General features: G+C 54.8%; 1 protein-coding gene across 4 annotated transcripts in view; it reads right to left on the bottom strand.

The window, feature by feature from the left end:
* The window catches only part of AP1B1 (adaptor related protein complex 1 subunit beta 1), a 38291-nt gene that overhangs the window by 9762 nt on the left and 3970 nt on the right, over positions 1-24559 (bottom strand). For all 4 annotated transcript variants that reach the window (XM_043963685.1, XM_043963701.1, XM_043963694.1 and 1 more), the window contains exons 2-12: positions 11409-11472; positions 10124-10229; positions 8209-8344; positions 7535-7780; positions 5366-5556; positions 4722-4943; positions 3958-4078; positions 3702-3797; positions 2611-2726; positions 2025-2190; positions 226-324 (exon numbers count right to left, since the gene is read on the bottom strand). In XM_043963685.1, the coding sequence (XP_043819620.1) occupies positions 226-324; positions 2025-2190; positions 2611-2726; positions 3702-3797; positions 3958-4078; positions 4722-4943; positions 5366-5556; positions 7535-7780; positions 8209-8344; positions 10124-10229; positions 11409-11445 (1536 nt within the window). In that variant the 5' untranslated portion in view covers positions 11446-11472. The remainder of the gene's footprint in view (positions 1-225; positions 325-2024; positions 2191-2610; positions 2727-3701; positions 3798-3957; positions 4079-4721; positions 4944-5365; positions 5557-7534; positions 7781-8208; positions 8345-10123; positions 10230-11408; positions 11473-24559) is intronic.

Genomic DNA, 24559 nt, shown 5'->3' with positions numbered 1-24559 from the left:
ACCCTGCCACACAACACACACTCTTTCTAGTCACGGTGGCATTGCCTTGAATCCCAGGCCTCTACAGCTACATGGGAAGCTGAGGACAGGGGCCAGGCTTTCTCCTTTTCCCATGATCCCTCAGAGCTGAGCCTGTCCAAGATGGGGGCGGCAGAATTGCCCATACTCACTGGGGTGCCCACCTCCCTGCCCCGCCCCACGCCGGGCAGAGGCCTCAGGACGCACCTGGGTGGCCAGGCTGAGGACCTGCTGCACCAGCTCCTGGGTCTCCGTGGGCTTCTTCAGGAAGAGCTTCACAATCGCTGTCAGCAGCTGGAGCTGGACCTGGGCACGGGGAGAAGCGGAAGAGCTGTCGGGGCAGGCAGGACGTGGGCGGAGGCAAGTCATCCACACCCCAGCACTGGAGCCGGGGCTACGGTCGACCTGAGCACCCGCCACTGGGGGTGAGGGGCTGGGAGTGTCTGGCCTGGGTGGGCCAGAGCCCTGGGGGTGGCCGGCAGTGGGCTCTCCCCTCCTGCAGGTGCAGGGCAGGCCGAAGGGCCCAGGGGAAGTCCATAACCCACATTTCTCTGGCGCGGTGGGCTCCCTGGGGCCTCAGCTTAGGAGAGCCCCGAGAGCCAGGGGGAACAGACGTGACCCTCATTCTGCCACTAAGGAGACGGAGCTTCAAGGAGAGGAAAGAACTAGAAGGAGGCTGAGCCTCGTCCCCTGGCTCTGGGCCCGGGAAGGACAAAGCCCCGGACCTGTGGCCAGGGCTGAGGGAACCTGGTGCCCTTCTGCAGCCATTCTGTGTGTCCCCTCCCACAGACCCTGGGTGGTACCCAGGGCATGTGTCACAGGGAGGGCTCCCGGTCTCACGGGGCTCAAAGGCAGAAGTGAGGCAGGCCGTGGCATCTGTCAGTGATGGTCAGGCCTCGAGGCCTGGGATCTGGATCGTGGCTCCCCTCCCCCTCCCTCTGAGGCCTCTGCCTGGCCCTTTACAGCATGAGGGTCACAGGCCCTTCAGGCTCTGAGCTCTGTGGGACAGCGACCCTCCCTGAGACACCCAGAGGCACGTGCGTGTCCCACAGCGGCCCAGGTCGTGGCTGGGAGGCCGGATGGCAAACGGCACATCCATGACCCCCGGCAGGGCGGCCATGGTCTAAGGCCCTGGCTGGGGCCAGCTGTGAAGGAGGAGGAAGGAGGAGAACTCTGCCTCCCAGGGCCTGCCAAGCCTCCTCATGCCCATGGAAATCAGCTGCCTCATTACCCCAGCCCACAGGGCAGCCTGATGGGGAGGCAGGGGTGGGGGGTGGAGTTCACATGGCAATGCCAGGAGGCCAGAGTACATGTGAGTTGGTCACTCTTTGGAGGCAGCAAGACAGAGAGCTGGGGAGCGAACTGGCCTCTCGGGCCATCCTACGGGCCCACCACGTGTCCCGCCTCCCCTGGAGAGCCATTAAAGGGGCTGCCACCATGGAGGGAACTGACAGCCCGGCTCTGGACTTGGACACAGTAGCCATCTTTTGTCCTGGCTCCCTCAATGTCTGGCACATAGTAGGTGCACAATAAAGCTTGCTGATGGATCACAAAGGGGTTGGTAAGAGCCACGTGCTGAGGGACTGCAGAGGCTGCCCCAAGGCTCATCTCTGGCCAGCTTCCTTCCTCTCAAACAACTCCCTGCCTCAAGGGCTCGTATCAGCCCCCTGGCCTGACATGGGCTGGAGGGGCGAGAGGAGCCCAGCTTTGCAGGGGCCCTGAACCCCAGGGCTGACTGTCCTGCCTCGCCCCCTACCTGAAGCCAACCACCAAATTCTACCTGGGCAGTGAGGAGGAGCGGCCAGTGCTCAGAGCCTCCTGGCCACCTTCTCCTTCAAGAGCCACTGTGCACCTAAGCCCCCCAGGCTCCGGCCACGCTGAGCTGCTCCGTCCCCCTCACCTTCACTCCCTGCATTGGGGGCACACATTCCCGTGGAGTGCAAACGCCTTCACCGTGCTCTTGGCCCTCCTGTGCATGGCCTGGGAAGGTGGGGGGCGGGCCTCACCTGGGTGCTCTCATCATGGAAGCCTTCGAGGAAGCTCTCCAAGAGCTCGTCGGCGTTGTCGATGCGCTCAGCGTACTCGCCCACGATCCAGATCATGGCCGCCCGCGCCTCGGGCTCGTCCAAGGAGTCCAGGTTCTCACACAGGGTGGCAATCACGCTCTCGTACCTGAGGGCCGTAGGAGGCAGATGAGGAAGGCTGCCCCAACATTTTTCATAGGAGGAAACTGTGGCTCAGCTCGGAGGCTCAAGGACATGCACTTACTGAGGCAGCCCTGGAGCGTCCCCAAGTGACAGGCTCCCTGAGGTTCCCTCATGACAGGGCACACAAGTGAGAAGGGCAGTGACAAGGGACAAGACTACAGGCTGCTGCAAATGAGGGCTGGAGGTGCCCCCAAGGCCCTGATCTTTGTGCCACTCCCTCAGTTGTGACCCCGGGCATCTTGGCACTTGGCCTGGAGGGGCAGGGAAAGGGGATCAGGGAAGCAGAGATGGGAAAGTGTGTCTTGGTCTACCCAGCGGCCCAGGGCTCTGTTCTGCAGGCAGGTGCCTCCTGGGGTTGCCCAGTGGTTGGGATCGGGGTACATACTTGTTGGGGTACTTGCGGAAGATGTCCTTGATCACCACAATGGCCTCCTGTACCACGTAGTTGACCTTGGTCTGGATCAGGTCCAGCAGGGTGCTCACACAGCGCTCTGCAGATTGCTGCAAGGATGGAGCAGGGGTCAGGGGTCGGGGAAATGGCGCCCCAGGCACCTGGATGGGGTCTCCAAGTGCACGGCCCGCCTAAGCGAGGCAGGGTGGTGGGGATCTCCTCCCCTAGGCACAGATAACGGAGGGAAAACTCATGCAAAGTCACATGGGGAGATGAAGACAGGCCTCAGATCATAGCCCAGGGTTCGACCTTTGTTGCTAAAAACTGGCTCCCTGGGCAGTGAAACACAGGCCCCCTTGAATGGGGAGAGCACCAGGCTCTCGGAGCCAGGGAGGAAGGGCTACTGAAGCTCCTTGCCCCAGCCCTTCCCAGGACAACGGGGTCTGCTGGCAGAGGGGTTGAAGAGGGGGCTTGGCAAGAAGACGGAGCAGGGTGGTGGGGGCAGAGCACTAGCTCTGTGGTCAGTCACGCCTCAGCTTGGCCCCTTGATGCTGCCCGAGTACAGCCCTGTACAAACTACCTCCTTTCTGTGGGCCTCAGTTTCCTCAACTGTAAATGAGAACATTACACCAGGAGGCCAAAGAAAGGAGGCAGTGGCCCAAGGAGGCCAGCCCTGGGGCTGACGTCACCCATAAACACATGAGCCTCGCTGACAGCCTTCTTTCTGCAAAGGACACTGATCCCCGAGGGTCTGCCTCCCCACCAAGCTGGCCACCGACCCCATCCTGGCTGTCCAGGCTCCCCTGAGCTCCTGCAGGGCAGCCCCTCGCTGCTAGTGATCCGGGGGTCTGGCTCATCTACACAGAGCATCTTAACTGACCTCATGCTCAGGGGGCCTGAGAGCTCAAAGCTCAGGGAAGAGAGCTGAGCCCTCCAGGGATGGATGAAGTCCTGATGGAGATGAGAGCCCCTGTTTGACCTCCGGTGGGGGCCCATGGCTTGGGCTCCCAGGTTCCCACTTCCCAGAAGGGCCCGGGTCTTGTCTGAGACAATGAGGGGCTCAGCTTGGCTCTGGGAACGCTCACCTCCACCTTGATGGCGCAGCGGCCAATGGCGCGGACGGCCTTGCGCACAAAGTCCACGTCCACTTCTGTTGCATACTCTTTCAGTTCCGCCAACACCTGCCACGGGAACACACAGTGAGACACGGCTGGCGGGAGCTGGGCTCCTCCTTAGAAGGTGGACGGATGGATTGCAAAGATGGTGGCCCTGGAGAATGGGGGCACCTGGGAGCAGGCACCTGTTGGGGCTGTGGAAGGGCGGAGGGCCCAAGGCGCTGACCTGGGCAATGTTGGCTTGGGAGGCCAGGCGGATCATGATGTCCAGTTTTTCTAGCTTCACATAGATGGGATCGTTGTACTTGACAAAAAAGACTTTCATCTCGTGCTTCAGGATCTCAGGCCTGGAAGGGAAGAGTGGCTCGCACCTAAGGCAATCCAGGAAGGCCAAGGAGGAAAGCCCAGGGAGCAGTGGGCGGCCCAGCCATGCTCTCCTGGGTGCTTCTGGCCCTTCCCAAACAGCTGACGCAGGGTCCCCACATTCCGACTGTCTAGGAATGAGTTAGCTCCACAAAGCAGCAAACTCAGCAGGCTTTGTTCTGAATGCTGAGGAGATGAGCCCACAGCCAGGGCAGCTGGGCCCGAGGCCTGAGAGGACAAAGGGACGGAGAAGGGGCAGGAAGGTGGCTTTGGGAGAGCACTCGGGGCAGCAACGACGGCCGGCTGCCCAGTCTTCACCACTTCCATGGGCTCAGAGATGACCCTCAAACCTGCCTTTGTGCTCCCCACACCCAAGTGAGGAATAGGAAGCAGCTGAGCACGGAGCTTGAGCCCAAACCCAGCCCCACCCAGTGGCGGCCCTGGGGAGAAGGTCAGAGATGGCACCAGAAGGGTGCGGAGCCAGCCTCTCATTAGGCTCTGAGACCCTGTCAGCTATGGACGGGTACTATCCTCCTCCGGCAGTGTTCACGAGCCCCTGACCGTCTCCCCACCTCCCCTTGCACAGTCACACACGTGCACACTTGCACACGCGCAGGCCGAGGTCACCTTTTCTGCACGATAAGGTTGATATTGCGCAGGGCCACGTACTGCAGCTCCGGCTCAGCCGACAGCAGGGTGACCAGGGGAGGTGCCAGCTTCTTGAGGAGCGTGCCGTAGTAGTCCAGGTCCTTGGAGAGCATCTCCATGAACTTCATCAGCACCTTCACTGCCGACAGCACCACGGCTGAGTTGGCGTGAGAGAGCCGGGGGGTCACACGCTCGCAGATGCTAAGGAGAAAGCGTTCCCCATTCCACAACAGACAAAAGACAGGGGGCAGAGGGCAGGGCTGGCATCCGCCACAGGATCCAAGCCTTTCAGGGTCAGGTGGGCAGCTCCTAAGCCAGAGGAGGCCCCAGCCCCCAGCATGCCAGGTGAGGGAGCCGGTGCAGCCTCTACCACGGAGCCACATCACTTCTCACCCAGGGCCCAGGTTTGCAGCAGCGGGCAGTGGAGAGGGCAGGGAGAGCCGGGCCTCCTCCGGGTCAGAATTGCCCTCCAAGCACTTATGTGCAGAGGAACAAGGAAGGCCGCGGCCCCAAAGAGCCATTAAAAGGCTGATCTGAAGCCTCCAAGTCTTCAGTCCCGAGATTTGGGAATGGGAACCTGCCAGGCCAAGTGTCCCGAGACTTCCCTCCCCTCTCCTGCTCACCTCTGGGCTTCCCGGTCATCCTTGGGCATGTAGTTAGCCAGGCAGTCCAAGATAAAGATCTGCCCCCACTCTGTACACTCATTCAAGGCCGTCAGCAGCTTGTTGATTGACTGTGGGTTCAGGTCCAAGAGGTTGCTGCTTGGGTGAGACTCGGCTATCTCCGAGAGGGCAGCCACAGCATTGGCCACAACCTGCAAGAGAGGCCAAGTGGCCATGGCCCCAACTTCTAACCACCAAGGCCATGAGTCACACCACGAGACCAGTAGGACACTATGTGTACACACATTACTGTCTAAAACATTCCTCTACACACACACATGCACCCAAGCACATGCTCACAATGCATTTACACACATTCTTCTCACAGATACCCACCCACTCACACATACATGCACATGTGCATTCTTCTCATACACACCCAGGCACTCACACTCACACAGATACCCATTCACACCCACACCCATTCTCCTACTCAAACACCTCCCTACACCAACTCAGACACCCTCACACCCATTCAGATACACACTCACCCACACATCCCCACTCTCTCACACTTAAACACACTCATGGCCACTCACTCTCTCTCTTTCTCATACACCCCCTATTACTTCTTACTGCTAGCTTATTTCTGTCTCTGTCCCCAGCACACAGTAGGTGTGTCTGCCTGACCAACTCGGGCAGTGTGTGTGACCTTAGAGTACATGGGGCCCATCCACGATTCTTCCATCTGGAGAATGGGGCCCCAATCCTTGACGTGTCAGATGACAACAGAGGCCCCTGGGTAAGTGAAGCATCCCTCCCTCTCTTTCCAAGTGAGCAGAGAAGTGGCCAAGGTCCCCATGCTCAGATGCTTCAGACCCATTTTAGGAGGAGGTACCTGGGGACAGGAGCCCCCCTTCACAAGGCTGATGGAGAGCTCTTCAGCCGCCCCGTCTGTAGAGGGTTGGGAATCTCCGCGGGGAGGCTGCCCCATGAAGCCACACTCGCCATGGCCCAAGAGAGCCTTGGCCATCAGGAGCGGGCCTCCCTGGTTGGCAGAGCCTGGGAAAGGGCACAATCTCCTTCTTGCTCCCGTCCTGGCCCTCTGGCTGCCTCCCAGGCCATGGCACACTGGGGGTGCCCCGAGGGGCCCACGTTCTGGTGGAGAGAGGAGCTGGGGACTGCTCAGACGTCGATGGGGCCTCCCCGAGGCACCCACTGTGGCGGGAAGGAGGGCTCAGACCCCAGAAGAGCCGGCCACTGAGAGAAATCAGGGCGGTGCAATGGGAGCACCTGGGCTCTGGAATCAGGAGTCTTCCAATCCTGGCTTGGCCACAACCTGGGCAGTGCTGGGGCTGCCCCCCTCACTTCCCGCCGAGACTCAGCTTCCTCCTCTGTCATCTGGGACTCATCCTTGGCCTGCCCTCCTCCCTCGTGGGGTGGCTGCAATGCAACTTGGAAGCACAAGCTGGGGGAGTCATCAGGCATCTTGTGTACTCCAAAGCTCACGCATGTGAACACACACACACACACACACACACACACACACACACACACACACACACACTCACACACTGGGTCATTCGTTCCTCATGACTACCTTCTGATGGACAGAGGGCAGGGAACATCTTCACCTCAGGGAGTGGCCCCAAATCTCCTGGTTAGGGAAGGACAGACAGAGCTGGGAAGGAAACTTCAGCGTCCTTATTCCTACTCCAGTGAGAGGCTGCGCATCCGCCCTGAGATCTAGGGCCAGCCCTGGAGTCAGGAAGCCCAGACCATTGAGGTGTGCCCTGCCCCCTCTCTTTTTCTCTTACACACACACACATGCACGCACACACTGTGTGGGCCCAGGCATCCCCTCTCCACACCCCAGCGCCTGCTGCATCGGGCTAAGATGCTGCTCTGCATTGCTGGAAGGAGGCTCTACACTAGGATCTGGCCACAACCAGGTCCCACTGCACCAAAGGGCACCAGTGGAAGTGCTGACACACACTGGAGGGGACCGTGGTTGGGAAAGCAGCAGCCTGTGTACAGTAACAGGGAGATGATCATGTTTCATCCTGCCTGGTCTGCCCAGGAAGGGCCTGGCTCTCAGACTGGGGGGTGTGGGGGCTGACCCAGACAGGCTCAAGCTCCAAGCAGGAAGGGCCGGGAGCCTGGGTCCAAGGCAGGAGGGCGCCGGCTCACCATGGGGTTGGAGTCTGAGATGAGATCCTTGAGGGTGTCCAGGAAGCCCTGGTCCTCCACCAGCTGGGCATTGATGTCATGTAGCTTGGCCACACACACAGCGGCCGTCTTGCGCACATAAGGGTCCTCATCCTTCAGGCACTTGCGGAGAGGCTCACATAGGTACTCTGTGATCTTATCCACTCGAATGCAGCCCATGGTCCGCACGGCCAGGGCCCGGATCAGTGGGTTGGGATCCTCGCAATCCTGAAGGGGTTAAACACAGGGGCTTGTCTCCTTCCCCAAATTCCTGACAGGGGGTCCTAAGACGCCATGTCACAGTCCAAGCTGATGCCGCTAAGCTTACTAGCCTCAGATTCAAGTGCCAACAGTGAGCAAGTTAACTTCAGAGAAATCTTCCTGAGCGGCTCCAAAATGATCCTGGGGTTCTAGTATCCATAGAATATCACCATGCAGGGAAAAAAGCATGCATGCATGTGGGGAGGGGAAGCGGGGGAGAGAGAGGGAGGGAGAGACAAGAGAGGGAAGAGGGGAGAGGGAGAGAGGAGAGTGCCCCTTGAGATTCCTGCTGAGCTGTGCTGGGACCAGTGTGACAGTGGGGACGGAAGGCCCCCAGGTTGGAGCCAGGAGGCTTCTGAGCCCTCCCCGGTCTGAGGCCCGGGGCCCCTGTGCACCTTCACAAAGGTGTTCACAGCCATGATGGCCATGTCTGGCTGGCTCTTGGCGTAATTCATCAGGTACAGGTAGACAAGCTTCTTCAGCTCGAGGTTGTCGGTCTGCATACAGTTCACAACATCAGGGAAGAGGGCGCTGGGGAACCAAAGCAAACCAGTCAGCAGCGGGTCTGACCTTCTGCGGAGATGGTGAAGAAGGCAGCCTCAGGTGAGGGGCTGCCCGGGTCTGGGCAGGGGGTGGCAGGAGCTGAGAGCCTACAGGAGAGAGACTGAGAGGGCCCCTGGGGGAGGAGAGACAGCCAGAGAGATGCCCACTGAAGGGGAGGGAGGGAAGGACTCTGGGATCCTTGGCTACCAAGATTCTAAGCAGCCTGGGGGGCCAAGGGTCTTCCTAAGGCGGCTGGTTTTGTCTTGGGAGAAAAGGCAGGGAGGGCTGTGGACACCGTGATTTCCTGAGGGGAAGAGTTCTGTCTAGGTGACCCTCAGTGGAGGATGCTCCCTGCCTCTGGGCCCTGCACCCTTTGGTTCACAGCCTGACACCAGCTTTCAAACCAGGCCATGGGGGAGCTCAGTGTTCTCCTGTGGGTGGGCAGCCTGGGCCTCCCTTTCACTTGCCTCAAATTCTTTTTTTGTTGTTGTTGTTGAGGCAATTGGGGTTAAGTGACTTGCCCAGGGTCATACAGCTAGTACGTGTCAATTGCCTCAAATTCTTAGGACAAATACAGAGAAGAGAAGGGAAGGCTGAGGTTTGGGAGTCTGAAATGGATCTCCATGGGGCAGCTGGGTGGCGCAATGGATAAAGCACTGGCTTTGGATTCAGGAGGACCTGAGTTCAAATCCTGCCCCAGACACTGGACACTAGCTATGTGACCTTGGGCAAGTCACATAACCCTATTGCCCCACAAAAAACCAAAAGCAAACAAAAGTGAAGTGGATCTCCAAAGGGCTGAGGAGGGGCAGATGGAGCATCCTGGAGCTGCTGCATCAAGGGAGAAAAAAGGGGGCTGGAGGAGGGAAGAAATGCTGATGAGTCTGACTTCATCCCGTGGGCCGACTCCTGAACAGAACAGGACCATTTGAAATAGGATACAAAGTTGTTTCCTCCACAAGGAGGGGACACCGGCGGGCCAGTTTAAGGGAAGCAATGCTCTTCAGAGGCAGCTGATTTGGAAGACGGCCCAGGGGAGCCGGCCAGGCCCCAGAGCGGGTCCGGCCAATTCTCTTGGCTGACAAGTGGGCAGAGGGCTTGGGGACAATCCCTGTTCCTCCTAGGTGGTTATCAGGGCCCTTCCTCTGTGAGGCTCCAAGGACACATCTGGTCCACTGGCTCCCCGGTTTAGAGGGAAAAGCACATGCATCCGTGTGAGGGGATCGGCCTGTGTTAGCAAACCAGAGACTGTTTGTCCCAGGGCTTCTCCCAGAAGGCAGGAATTCTTAGCTAGGGGTCTGTGAGTATGTTTTTCTTTCTTTCTTTCTTTTTCAGGGCAATGGGGGTTAAGTGACTTCCCCAGGGTCACACAGCTAGTTATTATTTTTTTTTTGGTGAGTGTTTTAAAAAACATTTCAATAACCATATTCCAATATAATGAGTTTCTTTGGTAATCTGATGTGCTTTCTTTTATCCTTTTTGTTAAAAACAGGTGGGCCCAGGACACCAGGAGGGTGAACACACCCTGCCCCAAGAGAATCCTCAGCACAAAATCCAGGGCTGACCTCAAGGAGCTTGTGATCTGGCTGGAGAGGCAGGTGCACGCACACACATACAAATGAAAGAGGCCACGCCAGACCAGCCTGGCAGAGAGAACAGCGCTCCGGAAGGCGGGGGGGGGGGGGGGGGGGGGAGCGGGGCTAGCACAGTGGGCAGCAGGGAGCCGGGGCATGTCCCAGCCTGGGCCAGTCACAAGGCCTCTCCCACCTGACGTCTTTGCCCACGGTCATGGATGCGATCACCTTCTTCACCGCCTCCTTCTTCTTCTCCTTCTTGTCGCTATTGAGCTCAGCCTTCAGCTCAAAGATCTCCCCTAGAGAAGAGTAGGCGAGGGTGAAGCCAGGCCTGGGGGTAGGGGGGGCGGTGGCCAGCTTCACTTCCCCCAAAGGGCAGGGCTTGGGCTGGAGACCAGAGAGCAAGGGGAGTGGGGATCCTCAGCCACTCACAAAGTGCAGAGCTAAGGGACAGAGGACACTGGGTGAGCAGATGCTGAGCAACGCCTGCAGCTGGTCTTTCCTGGACTGTCTGCTTAAAATGATTGGTCAGGGTTTCACTTCCTGGTCTTCATCCGGCTGTTTTGAGCTGAGCCCCAAAGGAATGGGGAAGCAGGGCCTTCGAGGGTTGGCCGGGGGTGGTGGCCAGGACTCCCGGCTCGTCCTCTGGGCACACCCTCTGTTTCCCCTTTGTGCCACGTGAACTCTCACCACCTCTGGGATGAGCTCCTAAGGGGGGGGTACTATGGTGGCAAAGGATGGCAAAGGGCTCTCAGCACTTTGGCAGGAGGGGCTGCAGGTACCCCTCCCCCAAGTTTCTGTCTGACTGGCTGAGGAGATAGTGAGCAGCCAGGAAGAACAGGATCTCAGGGCCAGGCTGAAGGGAAGCGGGAGGTATCTTGTGATCCAAATACAACAAAAACACAAGGGCCGGCCCAGATCAAGAGGCCTCCGGTCACTGCACTCTCGGCCTTGTCTTCCTTTCCCACAACCTCTGCCCCAGAGAGTTCGGAGGCAGGAGGCAAAGGCTGCTCCCTTAGGGTCATGTCTGCCTGCTTATGCCCAGAGCAGTGATCTGCCAGGCTGCCACATGACCACAAGAGAGCTGCTAGTGGCTTTTCGCCATGCTTGGTACAGGCCTTGGCACATCTAACTGGGAAAGGGGAGGGAGGCCTAGACGGACCGACACCTCTGAGGTTACTTAAGTATCTCGGCTGGCTCTTTCCCCAGGTGGCCGGATGTCCAGGCTGGTTTCCATGTGGGGATCACTTCTCCTGCCCATTCTACAAAAGGAACAAGTGAGTTCCCTCCCCCAGCTCAGTGTCTTGGATCTGTGAGATGGGACTGCCCACACTTGGCCCAATCCCTCCAGCTGTTGACACGCTCATCTGTGCCGGGGGGACTGCCAACCCCCCCCCCCCCCCCCGTAACACACCCGGCAGTAAGCAGTCAGGCCAGCCGGGGTAAGGACAAGCTCCGGGGCCATGCCAGGCCAGTACCTTTCTTGGTGGTGGTGAAGTACTTGGAGTCAGTCATTTTGGTCCCTGGATTGGTGGCGGAGCTCTGCAGGGACAAAGACAAGAAAGAACATGAAAGGCTTGACCTTAAATAACTTCAATCAGAGCCACGAGAATGCAGTGGAAGGAAGATACACAAGGTGCCTGAAGAGGTACCGTCCATTCCTGCAGTGAGGCAGAGGGCAGGGACCAAACAGTGGTGGCAAGGCCTCAGTCCAGCAGCTGGGCCCAGAGCCTGTCCACTGCCCTCCTGTGTGGCACCCCCGCACATGCCCTCCTCACACAGCTCATCTCCTTCCTCAGTCATCTGTCAGAGGCAGGACTGCCACCAGGGGTTCGAGTTGGGCATGATGTCGGGGCCTTGCTGCCTGTGTGGAGCAGAGAAGACCTCCTGACAGTGGACAGGTGGCACAGTGACAAGGGCACTGACTCAGTTCCAGTCCTACCCCAGACACTTACTAGCTACATGGTCCTGGAGGAATCCCTTAACCTTTCTGAGCTTCAATATCATCTGTAAAATGGGTGGGGGAGTTGGATTCAGTGGCCTCTAAGGGTCCTCCCAGCTCTAAGTTTATGAGCCTACGAGCCTAATTGGACAGATGAAAATGGAGTTAGCATCAAAGAAGGGCTGGTGGTGAGGATGTTCTTTGTCCAAGGGGGCCCCCATCCATTCTTCAGAGGCCTTCTGGGAAGAAAGGGGGAGACTCATGCCTGCTCCTGAGCTCTCCCCATCTTCTTTCAATCCCGCACTTCCTAATGGAGAGGTAAGGGTGAGAGAAGCATGGATGTCATGAGCCTTGGGCCAGGGAGCCTTCTGGCCTCTATTCCAAGGGAGCTTCCCTTGAGTTTGATGGTAGGAAGCACCCACAATGTCTACCTCAGCAGCTATTGGTCACTGTTGCTGGAAAGGGAGAAAGCACCTACTGGCTTCCATGATAAAAAGAAGAAATGACTTCCTTTTTACTTGGCAAAACCAAAAAGGGATGTGGCGCTTCCCCAGCTGAGGAAAGCAGTCATCAGCAAAGCGGTGACGGTTTGGACGCCAGACATGGACTGGCACAGCGGGCTCCCTGCAGGGTCTCAGGGGCAGTACCCATGAGGCCTCTAGAGGCAGGCCCTGTGGGCCAGCCTCTGCTCTAAGGGGACAAACTCCCTCACGTTGGAGGTCTCTGGAAGGAGGAGTCTCAATACTTTCTTTGTTCCACACTCTGACATCTGATAGCTGCACCCACCCCTTCTCTGTACCCCCAGCTTTCTTTCTCCAGATCGGTCCTCTCAGCTCCTTACTGCCTGGTTGCGAGCCATCCATTTTTATGTTTGCTTTTGCCCTGATTTGGGGTAGCTGGGAGGCACAGTGGATAGAACGCCGGGCCTGGAGGCAGGAAGATGAGTTTAAATCTGACCTCAGCCACTTCCCAGCTGTGTGACCCTAGATAAGTCACATAGCATTGTTTGCTCATCAGTTTCCTCATCTGTCAAATGAGATGGAGAAAGAAATGGCAAACCACTCCAGTATCTTTGTCCAGAAAACCCCACAAGGGGGCACAGAGAGTTGGACACAACTGAAAACAACAGAACAACAACAAATGCCTCAAGAGTCTCCCATCTGAACTTGGGTTGTTCTTCCTTTAGTGCTAATGATTCTCTGGGATAGAAAGCCGCTATGCAGCAAGGGAAACAGCCTCATGACCACTTGGCCACTGACAAAATTTAACTATTGACATCCCAATGAAGGCCAACGGGACTCCTCATGTCTTACTGCCTACAGCCCTCCTGTACTTTCCTAACTCTGCTATCTACCCCCTTCTGCATGCTAAGGGCGGCCTCCCAGTCATTCAAACACAGCCACTGATCAAGAGCCAGTCAGCTCGGACACCATCTCTTCTGGCTCCCACTCACAAAGGAGGTTTCCTTCCTCAGGTTTTATTGTCAGCTCTGTTTACACCTAACCCATGTTTCATTTCCTTCCTCTACTCGAGGATTAGGGCCTGGGCCCAGGATCCCCCTGTATCCCCCAATTTGAGGAGATTCCCCCTCCATTCAGGTCTGTGGTCATATAATCTCCTTAGAGAATGGCCAAAAGCAGAGATATCAAATTTAGCAGCCCACAAAGTGAAGCCAAACAAGATTAAAATGGAAATTGGAAATGTTCAACAAAATAAATACAAATACAATATAACACAGATAATGTTAATTTGTGGTTTTCTAAGCCAGTACTGCCTCCCCCCAATCCATTTCTTTTTGAGTTTGACACCACTGGTGCGGAGCATTGTGAGGTTAAGGAATCTAAGTGTCCTACATCTGTTATGTGACACCTCTAGGTGGCCCTAACACACATTTCCCTGGCTTCCCTCTACTAGATTGTTGTTCTTCAGTTGTTTTCAATTGTGTCCCTCTCTGTGAACCCATTTGGGGTTTTCTTGGCAAAGATATAGCAGTGGTTTGCCATTTCATTCTCCAGATGTTATAGATGAACAAAGTTAAGTGACTTGCCCGGGGTCACAAAGCTAGTGTCTGAAACTGGAACTCAGGAAGATGAGTTTTCCCGACTCAAAGCCTGGTGCTCCACCTAGTTTGCCACCTATCTGTCTCCAAGGCAAACAGGCTTAAGTGATTTGCTCAGGATCACACAATTAACAAGTGTTTGAGGCTGGATTTGGTCTTCCTAACTCCAGGTCCGGCACTTATCCACTGCCACTAGATTAGAGATGTCTTAAAGCCAGCAACTCTGTGTCTCATGTATCCTTGTATCCTCCTAGGCCAGGCTACTGTAGCCACTTCCTCAAGGTTATCTGAATTTAACTGAAGTGAGAGCAAAAACTAAGGGGCAAAAGGTTCTTTCCAGTGAGGACAAGACCTTAGAAGTGCACCAGCTCTGCTGCGCAGGTAGGATGGGGACAAGGACAAGAAGAACCGAGCTTGGCTAGAAGGGCAGTTGTAGGTAATGAAATGCTGTTTCTGGAAGGGGCATCCCTGGTGATGAACAAGCTCAGGTGAGCACACTGAGAAAACCAAACAAGCTCTCCCAAGGTCCCCTGGCACTGCTGAAGCTAGAAACACAAACTTCAGCTAGAGGTATCTAAGCTAGTTACCATGGGAACCGTGACTTAGGGAGGCCTCAGAGGCCGCTGGATCAACCCCTTCATTCTTCAGATGAGGAAACTGAGGCTGAGAAAAGCGAAATGACCTGCCCCAAGTCCCACAAGTAAAGCTGAGCTGAGATTGGAATCCAACCGGACCTCGCGATGTCCACGCCCCGGACCCAGCTGAGAAGCTGGCTTCTCCAGGCTAGCGGGAAATCAGCTTACCCTTCCATCATCTGCAAGGGCGAACACACTGGGATCCACATTCCCCCGAGAACCTCCCTTCGAGTTTTGTTTTTACCTACTTCATTTGGGGCTAAAAAAATGATGGAATAGAAGCCCACAGGGAAAGAATCCAGTGCAGAGTAAGCTGGCTGGGGGAGTCCAGCTCTTTTCTTAAAATGAGCCAGAACTCCTTTTTGTCACATGGCTGCGGGGAACCAGGGAACCTTACAGTTTGTTCTTTTTTTTGTGTGTAAGGCAATTGGGGTTAAGTGACTTGCCCAGAGTCACACAGCCAGTAAGTGTTAGTGTCTGAGGCCAGATTTGAACTCAGGTACTCCTGACTCCAGGGCCAGTACTTTATCCACTGTGCCACCTAGCTGCCCCTGGAACCTTACAGTTTGAAAGGAGTAATACCTTCCACACTGGTGGCCCTTCCTGATTCCCCAAGTGCCCTTGGTGCCTTCTTCCCCACTTACTTGTATTGGTTTTGTAAATAAAGGAGTGGAATCAGACAAGGCTTTCAGCTTTGCTAAGAACTTTTTTACGAATATCATCTTATTTCTCCTCACCAGAACCCTAGGAAGTAGGTGCTATCATTCCCATTTTACAGGTGAGAACACTGAGGCTGAGGGAGGGTAAGTGATTTACCCAGGGTCACACAGCTAGGGAGGATCGAAGCCCGATCAGAACTTGGGGCTTCCTGCCTCCAGGCCCAGGGCTCTGTGCACTCTGGCATCAGCCACCTGCCTCATTTGTATTTACTTCTGTATGTTCGTGTTGTGTGCCCCCTCCCCAAGCCTCTAAGTTCGTTGAAGCCGGGTTCCGTCGCACTTTAGTCTTTGCCTCTCCAGAGTCTACCACGGGGGAGCTGATTACTCAGTGCTGGTGGGCTGCACAACTCACTTCCACAACATATGATGGGGCCTTCCAAGCACTACATGGAGAGAGGGCCAGCCACGGCAAGCAGGGGGCATGCCAAGCGTGATCAGGAATCAAGGGGAAGCAGGCCAGTGTGTGTGGGCTCCTGCTGGGGCTTAAGGATGGAAAGGCGGGGCCCTTGGAGTCCAAGGACAGGGAGCTCCCTCACTATCTCCCAATGGAAGGCCCCTTTTATTTCCAGTCAGGTGCTTCCTTTCTAGTAAGCTGAGGTCTGCAGCTTGGGCTGCTGGAGCTGGCTGCCAGCCTGTCTCAAGCCTCTGGTGGTGTTTCAGCTACCCGGCCACGAGGAAGGAAAGAGACGCTTCACCTTGGGAATGTCAGGAGTGACAGGACAAGATGCCTGTTGCTCAGCCACCAGCCCTCTGACAATGCTATAGCGTCTGAGCCCAGATGTCGGCCTCCTTCGCACAGCTGCTAAGCAGCAGCTCATCCCAGAATCGACCTGAGGCCGCCTTATTCCTATTCTGCGGGCCTACCACTGCTGCAGAAATCTTCTCCCTTTGAAGTCAGATTAGCAAGTCACTTTTAAAGCGACAAGGCGACAGCCTTTTCAGAAACCTGTCGTGCTGCAGGGAGAAGAGTCGAGACAAAGCCAGCCTGGAGACTTACCCACAAACCACCCCCTGAATCTCGTCTATCTGAGGAGAATTATTAACCTTTTGTATGCTTTCTGCGAGAGATCTCATCAGGGAAAGAGCCTGGCCTTGGTGAGGGAAAACCTGGGGCATCGATCTGGCTTTGCTACTTGGTAACCTCGGGCAGACCTCATCCTGAGCCTCAGTTTCCTCACCATTGCTAAGATCAAAGGACAGAATCTGGGGAAAGTGTAAGCTATTAGCACTGGGGCCATTTCTGCAGGCTTCCGGAGGAGATGGGCCCAAAGCCTCCTCCAAACAAAGGAGGAAACTTTCCCTTTTCCTCCCCTGGGAAGAAGAAACCTCCAGAGTCAATGGCCTGAGAGGGAGAGTTAGTGATGCCAGAGAAGGGAGGCTGCTTTCCTGGCCTGGCTAGCCTGGCAGATTCCACCCCGACCCGGCAGAGCGCAAAGCAGTTGTGGCCTTGCTCTGCCATTCTCCACTTTTGTACAGGCGTCATGCCACCTGCCATGGAAAGGTGTGGGGCCGACTCAGCGGAGGGTCAGAGGCCTCAGGGCTGGGGTTCTAGCTTTAGAGCTGCGTGTCTATGTGTCTGCCCCTGCCCGTGTGTCTGTCCCTGCATCTACATGTGTGTAGACCTGGCTGATTGCTGCCGACGGGACAGGACAGCTGTTTTCTGGAACACATCTTGCTCATCTTCCCAATGACTTCTGCCAAGGCTAAACCGGACTGGAGCCTTGGTAAATGGGCACTGGCATTGCCCCAAGGGAAAGGTGTGGGTAGAATATCCCGACAGGAGAAAGCCCCCCTGCTGCCCTCCCCTTGCCCCAGGCATCCCTGGGCCCAGTCACTGTCTGACTGAAAAGGAAATAACTCAGGCTGGTCCCCTTTTCCCTTGAGGAGATGGCAGCCCCTTCCCCAGCTGAGCAGGAAAGAGGCACGGAATCGTTTACATTAGGTAGTTGTCAGGTGTTATGGGGGGCTTCAGGAGGTTCAGGGGGCAGTTGGCAGGGGACAAAGGCAGCCCAGTGCAGTGGGAACAGTGAGACACGAGGGGCCAGAAAGGGGCCAAGCAGCGGGAAAACATTTTCCCTCCTCACTTGAGAACTAGGGAAGGGGGAAGTTAGGCTCCTGGGAAACCGGAACAGAAAATCTCTCTCTCTTTTCTGCACTTTCCTCTCTGATCTAAAGCTCCACAAAGGGCAGGTTTTAGAAGCAAATCAACATTGTTACTTTTCACGTTCCCTAAAAGTAACTTTAGCTCTCTAAAGAGGTAGCCTGGCCCAGTGGGGCTTGGGGGCAGAAGGCCTGGGCCGGGATCCTGGCTCTGCTATTTACTAGCCTTGTGACCTCAGGACCTCGAGTTCTTCAGCGACAACATGAGGGGGTTGGCCCAGCTGACCTCTGAGAATCCTCCTGATTCTTAATCAGTTATCCAGGGGCACCTGCACGTGCCCAAAACAAGCGAGCAAGAAAGCCTGGCATCCACTGTCATTCTCTCCATGGTTCCCGAAGGCTTTAGGAGAGAGCCCCATGCAGAGGGCACTGCCCCACCTGCCTGTGCGTTCTACCTGTTCTCTGAATGCCAAGAAAGAAGGTGGAAGCGCTTTCTGACTTCAAGCCTCTTGGGAAGCCAGCTGTGGCTGAGATAACCCTTTCACCTCTTCAGGGAGGGAGCCCCACAGGGGCCAGAAGGCCTGCAAAAGGCCCTGCCAGCTAACTGCCAGTGAAAAAGTGCATTCTAAGCACTTTTCAGTGTCCCATCACGGCGCCCCCTCGCGGACAGTGACTGGCTAGTGGCTGCAGCTTGCTCGTATATGGTGGGTGCTGGCATGCTGTGTTCTCCACTAGATGGGCAGCTCCAGGAGGGCAGAGCCTTTTTTTGCCTTTTTTTGTATTCCTGTGCTTAACATGGTGCGGCGACGGCCTGGGCAGACTGTCCGAGGGGTGCAGGACCCCTCACCAGGCATGTGATCTCTGTGCTGCTGCACGTGAATGCTGGGGTCTACATCATTCCACACACTCCTTCCTCAAGGGCCCTGAGCTAAGTATGTGTTAGGGCTGCAGGAGACAGGTTGAGAGAACTGAAATGACACACCTGGTGAAAAGGGACTCGACCAGGAGTTTTGAACAACAGGAAACAGCATGGTGGCCCTCTAAGCCTTCCAAAGGGATGCCTGGGTAGTGACAGGAAGGTGCACTTCGGACGTGCCCAAGACCAGTGGGTGCCACAGCAGCAAAGGTCGGGAATAGGGCAGTGCCCGAGGGCTTGACAATGCAGGGGGTAGTTTCCTCAACAGCAGCTGGGAGGGTTTACTGTCTCAGGGAAGTTATTTATGTCGCAACATCCAGGAAAATTCAGCCAGATGACAGACACTAAAGCAGAAGCGCACGGTGGGCACCCGGAAACCTGCTGAACAACAAAAGGCCAGAGATGCTGCCAAGATGACAAGTGTGAGGGGAGGCTGCCTGCCAGCCGGTGGCTTTTCCTCCTAACCATGCCCTGGGATAGGTGTGTGTGGGGATTGGCGGGGGTAAGGAAGTTGGCAACCTAAACTTTGGTCTCTCTGACTTGGCTTTGTTCAAGGGGAGTCCTGACATGGAGGACAAGATCATGGGGGTAGAATCAAAGGCCCTGGCTGGACTTCCACCTCCCCCACCTTGTGTGTAACTCTCAGGCAAGTTATAACTTGAGCCTCAATTTTCTCCTCTGTAAAATAGGACAATCATTCTTGTCCTACCAATCACAGCCCGGCAAATGAGGTAATGTACACGATTCTCTGGAACCCTAAAAGAGGTGTGCTTAAATCTTTAACTTGGGAAAACTTGTGCCAAAGCTTGCTGGCAGAAAAAAAGGCAAGAGCTCATTTTTTTAGAGGAAGTAACCCAGGCTAAAGTATCCCTGGGATGGAACCCCCCCATCCTCATTCCTGGTGTCTCCTGGTCCTGTTTCCCACGTGGCAGTGGTGCCCAGCAGCTGGCCTCTTTGGAACCATGGCCATGTAAACCCCAACACCCCCCCCCAAAAGAGGGAGGGCCCCTCCGGCTCTCTGGCAAGGGCCCCTTTCCAGTCCAGAGGTGAAGGTCAGTCAGGAGATATTAGGCCCTTGCTGTGCCGAACAAGGAGCTTTTCTTTAATCTTCTGTTACTGATTATTTTTCCAGCAGCCTCATTCCCAAATACATCCTCCTCCCTCCTGAGCCCCGGGGAGCCATCCCTTATAACAAAAACAATGGGAGAGGGGCAAAAGAAAAATGGCAACTCTTTCAAGGAAACTCAGTAGAAGGCTGTGGCCTGAACTTGGCCATGAACTTTCTCTAGCCTCCTGTCAGGTGATGAGGCTGCCGAGGCTGCAAATGGATCTCTTTATCAAGCCAGGGACTTCCCGTGTGCGGGCCCCAGAGCTTTCCTCTCCTCGGTAAAAGGCGCCTGATATCAAAGATTGCAACACAGCCCTCAAGAGCCCTTCTGGGATTGAATTACAGGATGTTTTCGGGCCAGACCATCTAGTCTGAACAAAGTGAAACCCAAATTTAGCAACACACCTGGTAAATGCCAGGTCTGTGCCAGTTGATCAAATTATTGGTCCCTCTTGGGAGTGGATAAAAACTGATTACTCCCAAAATCGATCTCTTGAGGCATAGAGCGGCTGAAGGCTTCAAAATGAAAAAGTGAAACAATCAAAAGCAGCCGGCAAATAATGACACTGCATCGACTTGGTTTGTTTCTGTCCTGAGGTTCTAGAGTGGAATCTGGGGTTCGAGGGGCATCCAACACCAGTGCGCAGGCAAGAAGAGGGCAGAACTTGGGCTCCACAGCCTCTAAGGCCCTTTCTAGGCGATCAATGGGTTCTCAAGCAAAAGGAGGAGAAACTTTTTAGGAAAAGAGCACGCACTCACATTTTGGTAGCACACTAGAGCTACCTACCGCTCACTGGATGAGAAGCCCCTCAAGCCACCAGGGCACAGAGAAGGCAGCACCCCATAAGGCCGAGAACTGCCACTGGCCCTGTGGCCTACTCAGTGAGCCGCTTCTTAGCATCCTCTAACAGAACAAGCCGTTGGCTGCGATTCCTACAGGCCCATGGGCCAAGCACTGGTTCTTTGCAATGAGGAGAGTCAGAATAACACCAGACCCAGATTCAAATGCTGGCTCTGATACTTACTATCTAGCCCCTAGCTTCTTCTTTTTTTTTTTTTTAAAGTGAGGCAATTGGAGTTAAGTGACTTGCCCAGGGTCACCCAGCTAGTAAGTGTTAAGTGTCTGAGGCCGGATTTGAACTCAGGTACTCCTGACTCCAGGGCCAGTGCTCTATCCACTGCGCCACCTAGCCGCCCCTAGCCCCTAGCTTCTTAAACTGTGGCACACGATCTCAGCTGGGTTATGCAACTGAATGTGGAGGCTGCAAAAAATGTGGCAACAGTAAAAGGTGACACATACCTATTTTATATACCTGTAGATTCAGGGTCGTGCAAAAATTTCTCAGGCAAAAAGGGGTCATGAGTAGAAAAAGTTTAAGAAGCCCATATCTATACAACACAGGGTACATCACTTAACAATGCTGAGCCTCAGTTTTCTCATCTGGAAAATGAGGGGAGGGGCAGCTAGGTGGCGCAGTGGATAGAGCACCAGCCCTGGAATCAGGAGGACCCGAGTTCAAATCTGACCTCAGACACTTAACACTTACTAGCTGTGTGACTGTCACTTAACCCCAATTGCCTCACCAAAAATAAAATAAAATTTAAAAAGTGAGGGGGCTGAACTGGAGGGGTGCTCCAGTCTTGTCCAACTCTAGGCCTATGATCCTAATTCCCTCTCTCAGGGCTTATCAGAAGGCTCTGGGCACACAAAGGAGGCCCCAAGAACATTGACCTTCCAGTAGCTCCCAGACCTTTCAACCATCAGTTGGGGACATTTCTGTGGGGCTTAGTTTTGAGATGCACAAGTATCGAGCATCTACCTGTACATGGTCATCTGCTCTGCACTGAGGGGGACACAGAAGAAAGAGAAGATCTGACTGTCTGTCTGTCTGTCTTACACACACACACAAACTACCTATACGTGGAATGTATCAGCGTCCAAATGAGTAACAGAGGCCGTGTATACAAGTCAAGTTCAGACGTGGCGCACATCACTGTGCCCTCATGAAGAAGAGAACATTCAACTGAACCAACATTTTTCTTAAGCTCCTGCTCTGTGCCAGCCCCAGCTTTGGTGCTGCTGAAACAAAGATGAAATAAGACCTGGCTGGCCGATACACAGGTAATTATGACCCAAGTAAGTTCAGGAAAGGAGCGCAGAATGCCATGAGAAATTAGAGGCGGAAGGGATCACTTTCAGCTCCGGGAGATGAGGATAAGTTTCATGGAGGCCGCGGGGCCTGGAGGAAAGGGGCTCTTTTCATAGGAGGAGAGAGATCCAAGAAGGGGGCTGTGAGCAAAGGCGGGGTCAGAACAGAGGGCAAGGAGGTGGAGCCTGAATGGGGAATCGTGTGAAATAAGCCCAGAAAGATAGGGCAGAGGCTGACTCAGGCGCCGTGGCCCCAGGTGGGCACTTCCTCTCGAAGGGTTTGGAGCAGAAGGGGGAGGAGTGTGAAGGATGGAAGGGGGACGAGGCAGATGGAGGCAGAAGGGCCAAGGAGAAGAAGGCCAGTAAAGTAATGTGAGATGGCATGCCCGTAATCCTCAGAGTATTACTGTGTTTGTCTGGAAACAACAAGAGCAAAAGGAAGACTTTAGAGTAATGTGAGCACAAAGTGGCAGGGGTCTGAATAAGACAAGGTGATGGGGGCTCTCAAGGGCCTGGCTGACGGCAACGATGGTGATGCTGGAAATCGAAATGGAAGCAGGCGGGACCTGAAGGCTGGGTAGGCTTTGGCCATATGGGGGGCATCCCAGGCAGGGGGAACAGGAGGAGCAAAAACCAGGCATTAGGACGGAATGAGCCTGCCTGTGCTCATGGAAAGCTGAGGAAACCCAACCCATCTCCAGTAAAGGCTTCCTGGTGGGAAGTAGCAGAGGTGAGAGGGTATTGTGGGAGGAGAGCCCCGGACTGTGGACGGCCTGGAATGCCAAGCTGAGGAGTCTGGATTTTCTGGGAAGAGTGCTTGTGCCAGATAGCAAGAGATAAGACCTCCTCTCTCCCAGACCAGCCTCTGAAGGAACCGTTGGTATTTTATGAACTCACTTCAGGGGGAGGGCAACTGTGTGCACTTTCCAGCCTTGGGTGGGTTTGAGAGGCAATGAGTGCTTAGGTTACTGAAATGGAACATATTGGCCCTCAAGCAGGTTTTTTTGCCAGATGACAGCAGCTAAGTAAATAAATGATAAAAGGGAGAAGGAAGGACAAAAGGGAGGCCAGGCCTTCCCTTGCCACCAGGGGAGCCTGCCCCTCCCAGAGCCCAGGCTTGGAGCCCAGCCTTGATGCTTTTCCCTCTCACCAATCATACAGTGTCTCCTCTTTTAAAGTGTCAGGGCGCCCAAGAGATCAAAAACCTGCTGTAGCTAAATCCTGCTTAGCCTCAAAGCAAAGGCATTCGATCTCATTTCCCAAACCCAATCGGCCAAGCTGAAGTGTTTAGAAATTCACATGTGAGGCTGTGGAGATAACTGAGACCTGACTTGCAAGCTGACGTCACATCTACCTCCCATCGCTGTGCTTTTGCCATCTCCTGAGCATGGCATGAGCTCCCTGCCTTCTGTCTGCCTCAGAGTCCCTCCCTCAGTTGGGTGATGCAATGGATAGAGTGAAGGGCCTTCAGTCAAGAAGACCAGGGTTTAACTCCAGCCTCAGACCCTTCCTGGCTGTTCCACTCTGGGAAAGTCACTTCCTCCCATTTGCCTCAGTTTCCCCATTTGCCAAATGGGGCTGATAATAGTACTTACTACCCAGGAGTGTTGTTAGGGTAAAACAAGCTTTCCAAACCTTAAAGCGCTACACAAATACTATTATCTTCTGCATGAAATCTTTTTGATTTCTGCCCACTGCTAGTGTCCCTCCATAGCACTGTCCTTATCTACTTTGTGTATATTTGTATTTATTCACTTTCTACCCATGCTGTGCCTATTTGTAGAAGTATTTGTCTGCCTCCTTAGAATATAAGTTCACTGGGAGCAGGAATTCTTTTTTGTGTGCCTAGCAGTGCCAAGCATATTGTAGAAGCTTGTTGATGAATGACGCCAACATTCATATAGTGTTAACTCATTTAACCTCACAACAGCCCTGAGAGGTAGGTGCTGGGGGGCAGCCAGGTGGCACAGTGGCTGGACTTCTGGGCCTGAAGTCAGGAAGTTGTTGTTGTTCAATTGTTTTCAGTTGTGTCCCACTCTCCATAACCCCATTTAGGGTTTTCAAGGCAAAGGTACTGGAGGGGTTTGCCATTTCCTTCTCCATCTCATTTTACAGGTGAGGAAACTGAGGCAAACAGGGTGAACTGACTTGCCCAGGGTCACACAGCTAGGAAGTGCCAGAGGCAGAATGTGAACACAACTCTTCCTGACTCCAGACCCAGTGTTCCATTCACTGCACCACCCACAGAGAATCTTTAGACAAGTTGTCTCATTTTGTAGAAGGAAAAACTAGAGTGGAGAGGGTAGTGATCTGCAGAAGGAGGCATTAGCATTATCTCTGATCTAAAGGCCCCCAGGCCAAACTACCGAAAGGCAGCTGATGGACTCTGGACAGGCCATCACAGCAGTCAGCCAGCTGTGAACCCCGCCCCCAACTTCCTGATTTCAGGAAATGTGCTGATGCAGAGCACAGGCTAGAGGCCCGAATGGGAGCCAGCAGTGAGCAGATGCAGAGAAAGATCAGGAGACTGACTGCTACAGTAACTTGGGCCACTTCACTGGCCCAGTGGGCCAGCCTCTAACTTGAACAGCTTCTTTTTCCTCCATGATAGCACAGAAGTAGTCCAGGCCCAGGATGTAGGTGAGGGGAACCTGGCCAGTGGAGGCTAGTACAGCTTCCCAGGCACCCCAGAGCTTGTTACACATGCCAGCCCTCCGTTTGCCACCACAGCCATGCATCTCCTCCCCACAACTGACAGCCTTGCCCTGCCCTTCTGGGGCCTGGGCAGCACCACTGCACGAGGGGCAAGGCAACAGATGCCTTTAAAGGCAGACATCCCACTGCCACCCAGAATGGCAAGAGGATGGATGATAGAGATGACAGACCATTCCATATGGTTTTAAACTCCCCAAAAGATGGGACCTAGGATCAATTCAATCACTCAGCAGATACTCATTAAATGCCTGTGTTTAGGTGGCATTCCCTTATTTACTAGCAGGGT

This window comes from Dromiciops gliroides, chromosome 1, assembly GCF_019393635.1.
Source record: "Dromiciops gliroides isolate mDroGli1 chromosome 1, mDroGli1.pri, whole genome shotgun sequence".
Classification (NCBI taxonomy): Eukaryota; Metazoa; Chordata; class Mammalia; order Microbiotheria; family Microbiotheriidae; genus Dromiciops; species Dromiciops gliroides.
The sequence above is the reverse complement of the archived record's forward strand: the minus strand, read 5'-3'. Positions and strand labels throughout refer to the sequence as shown.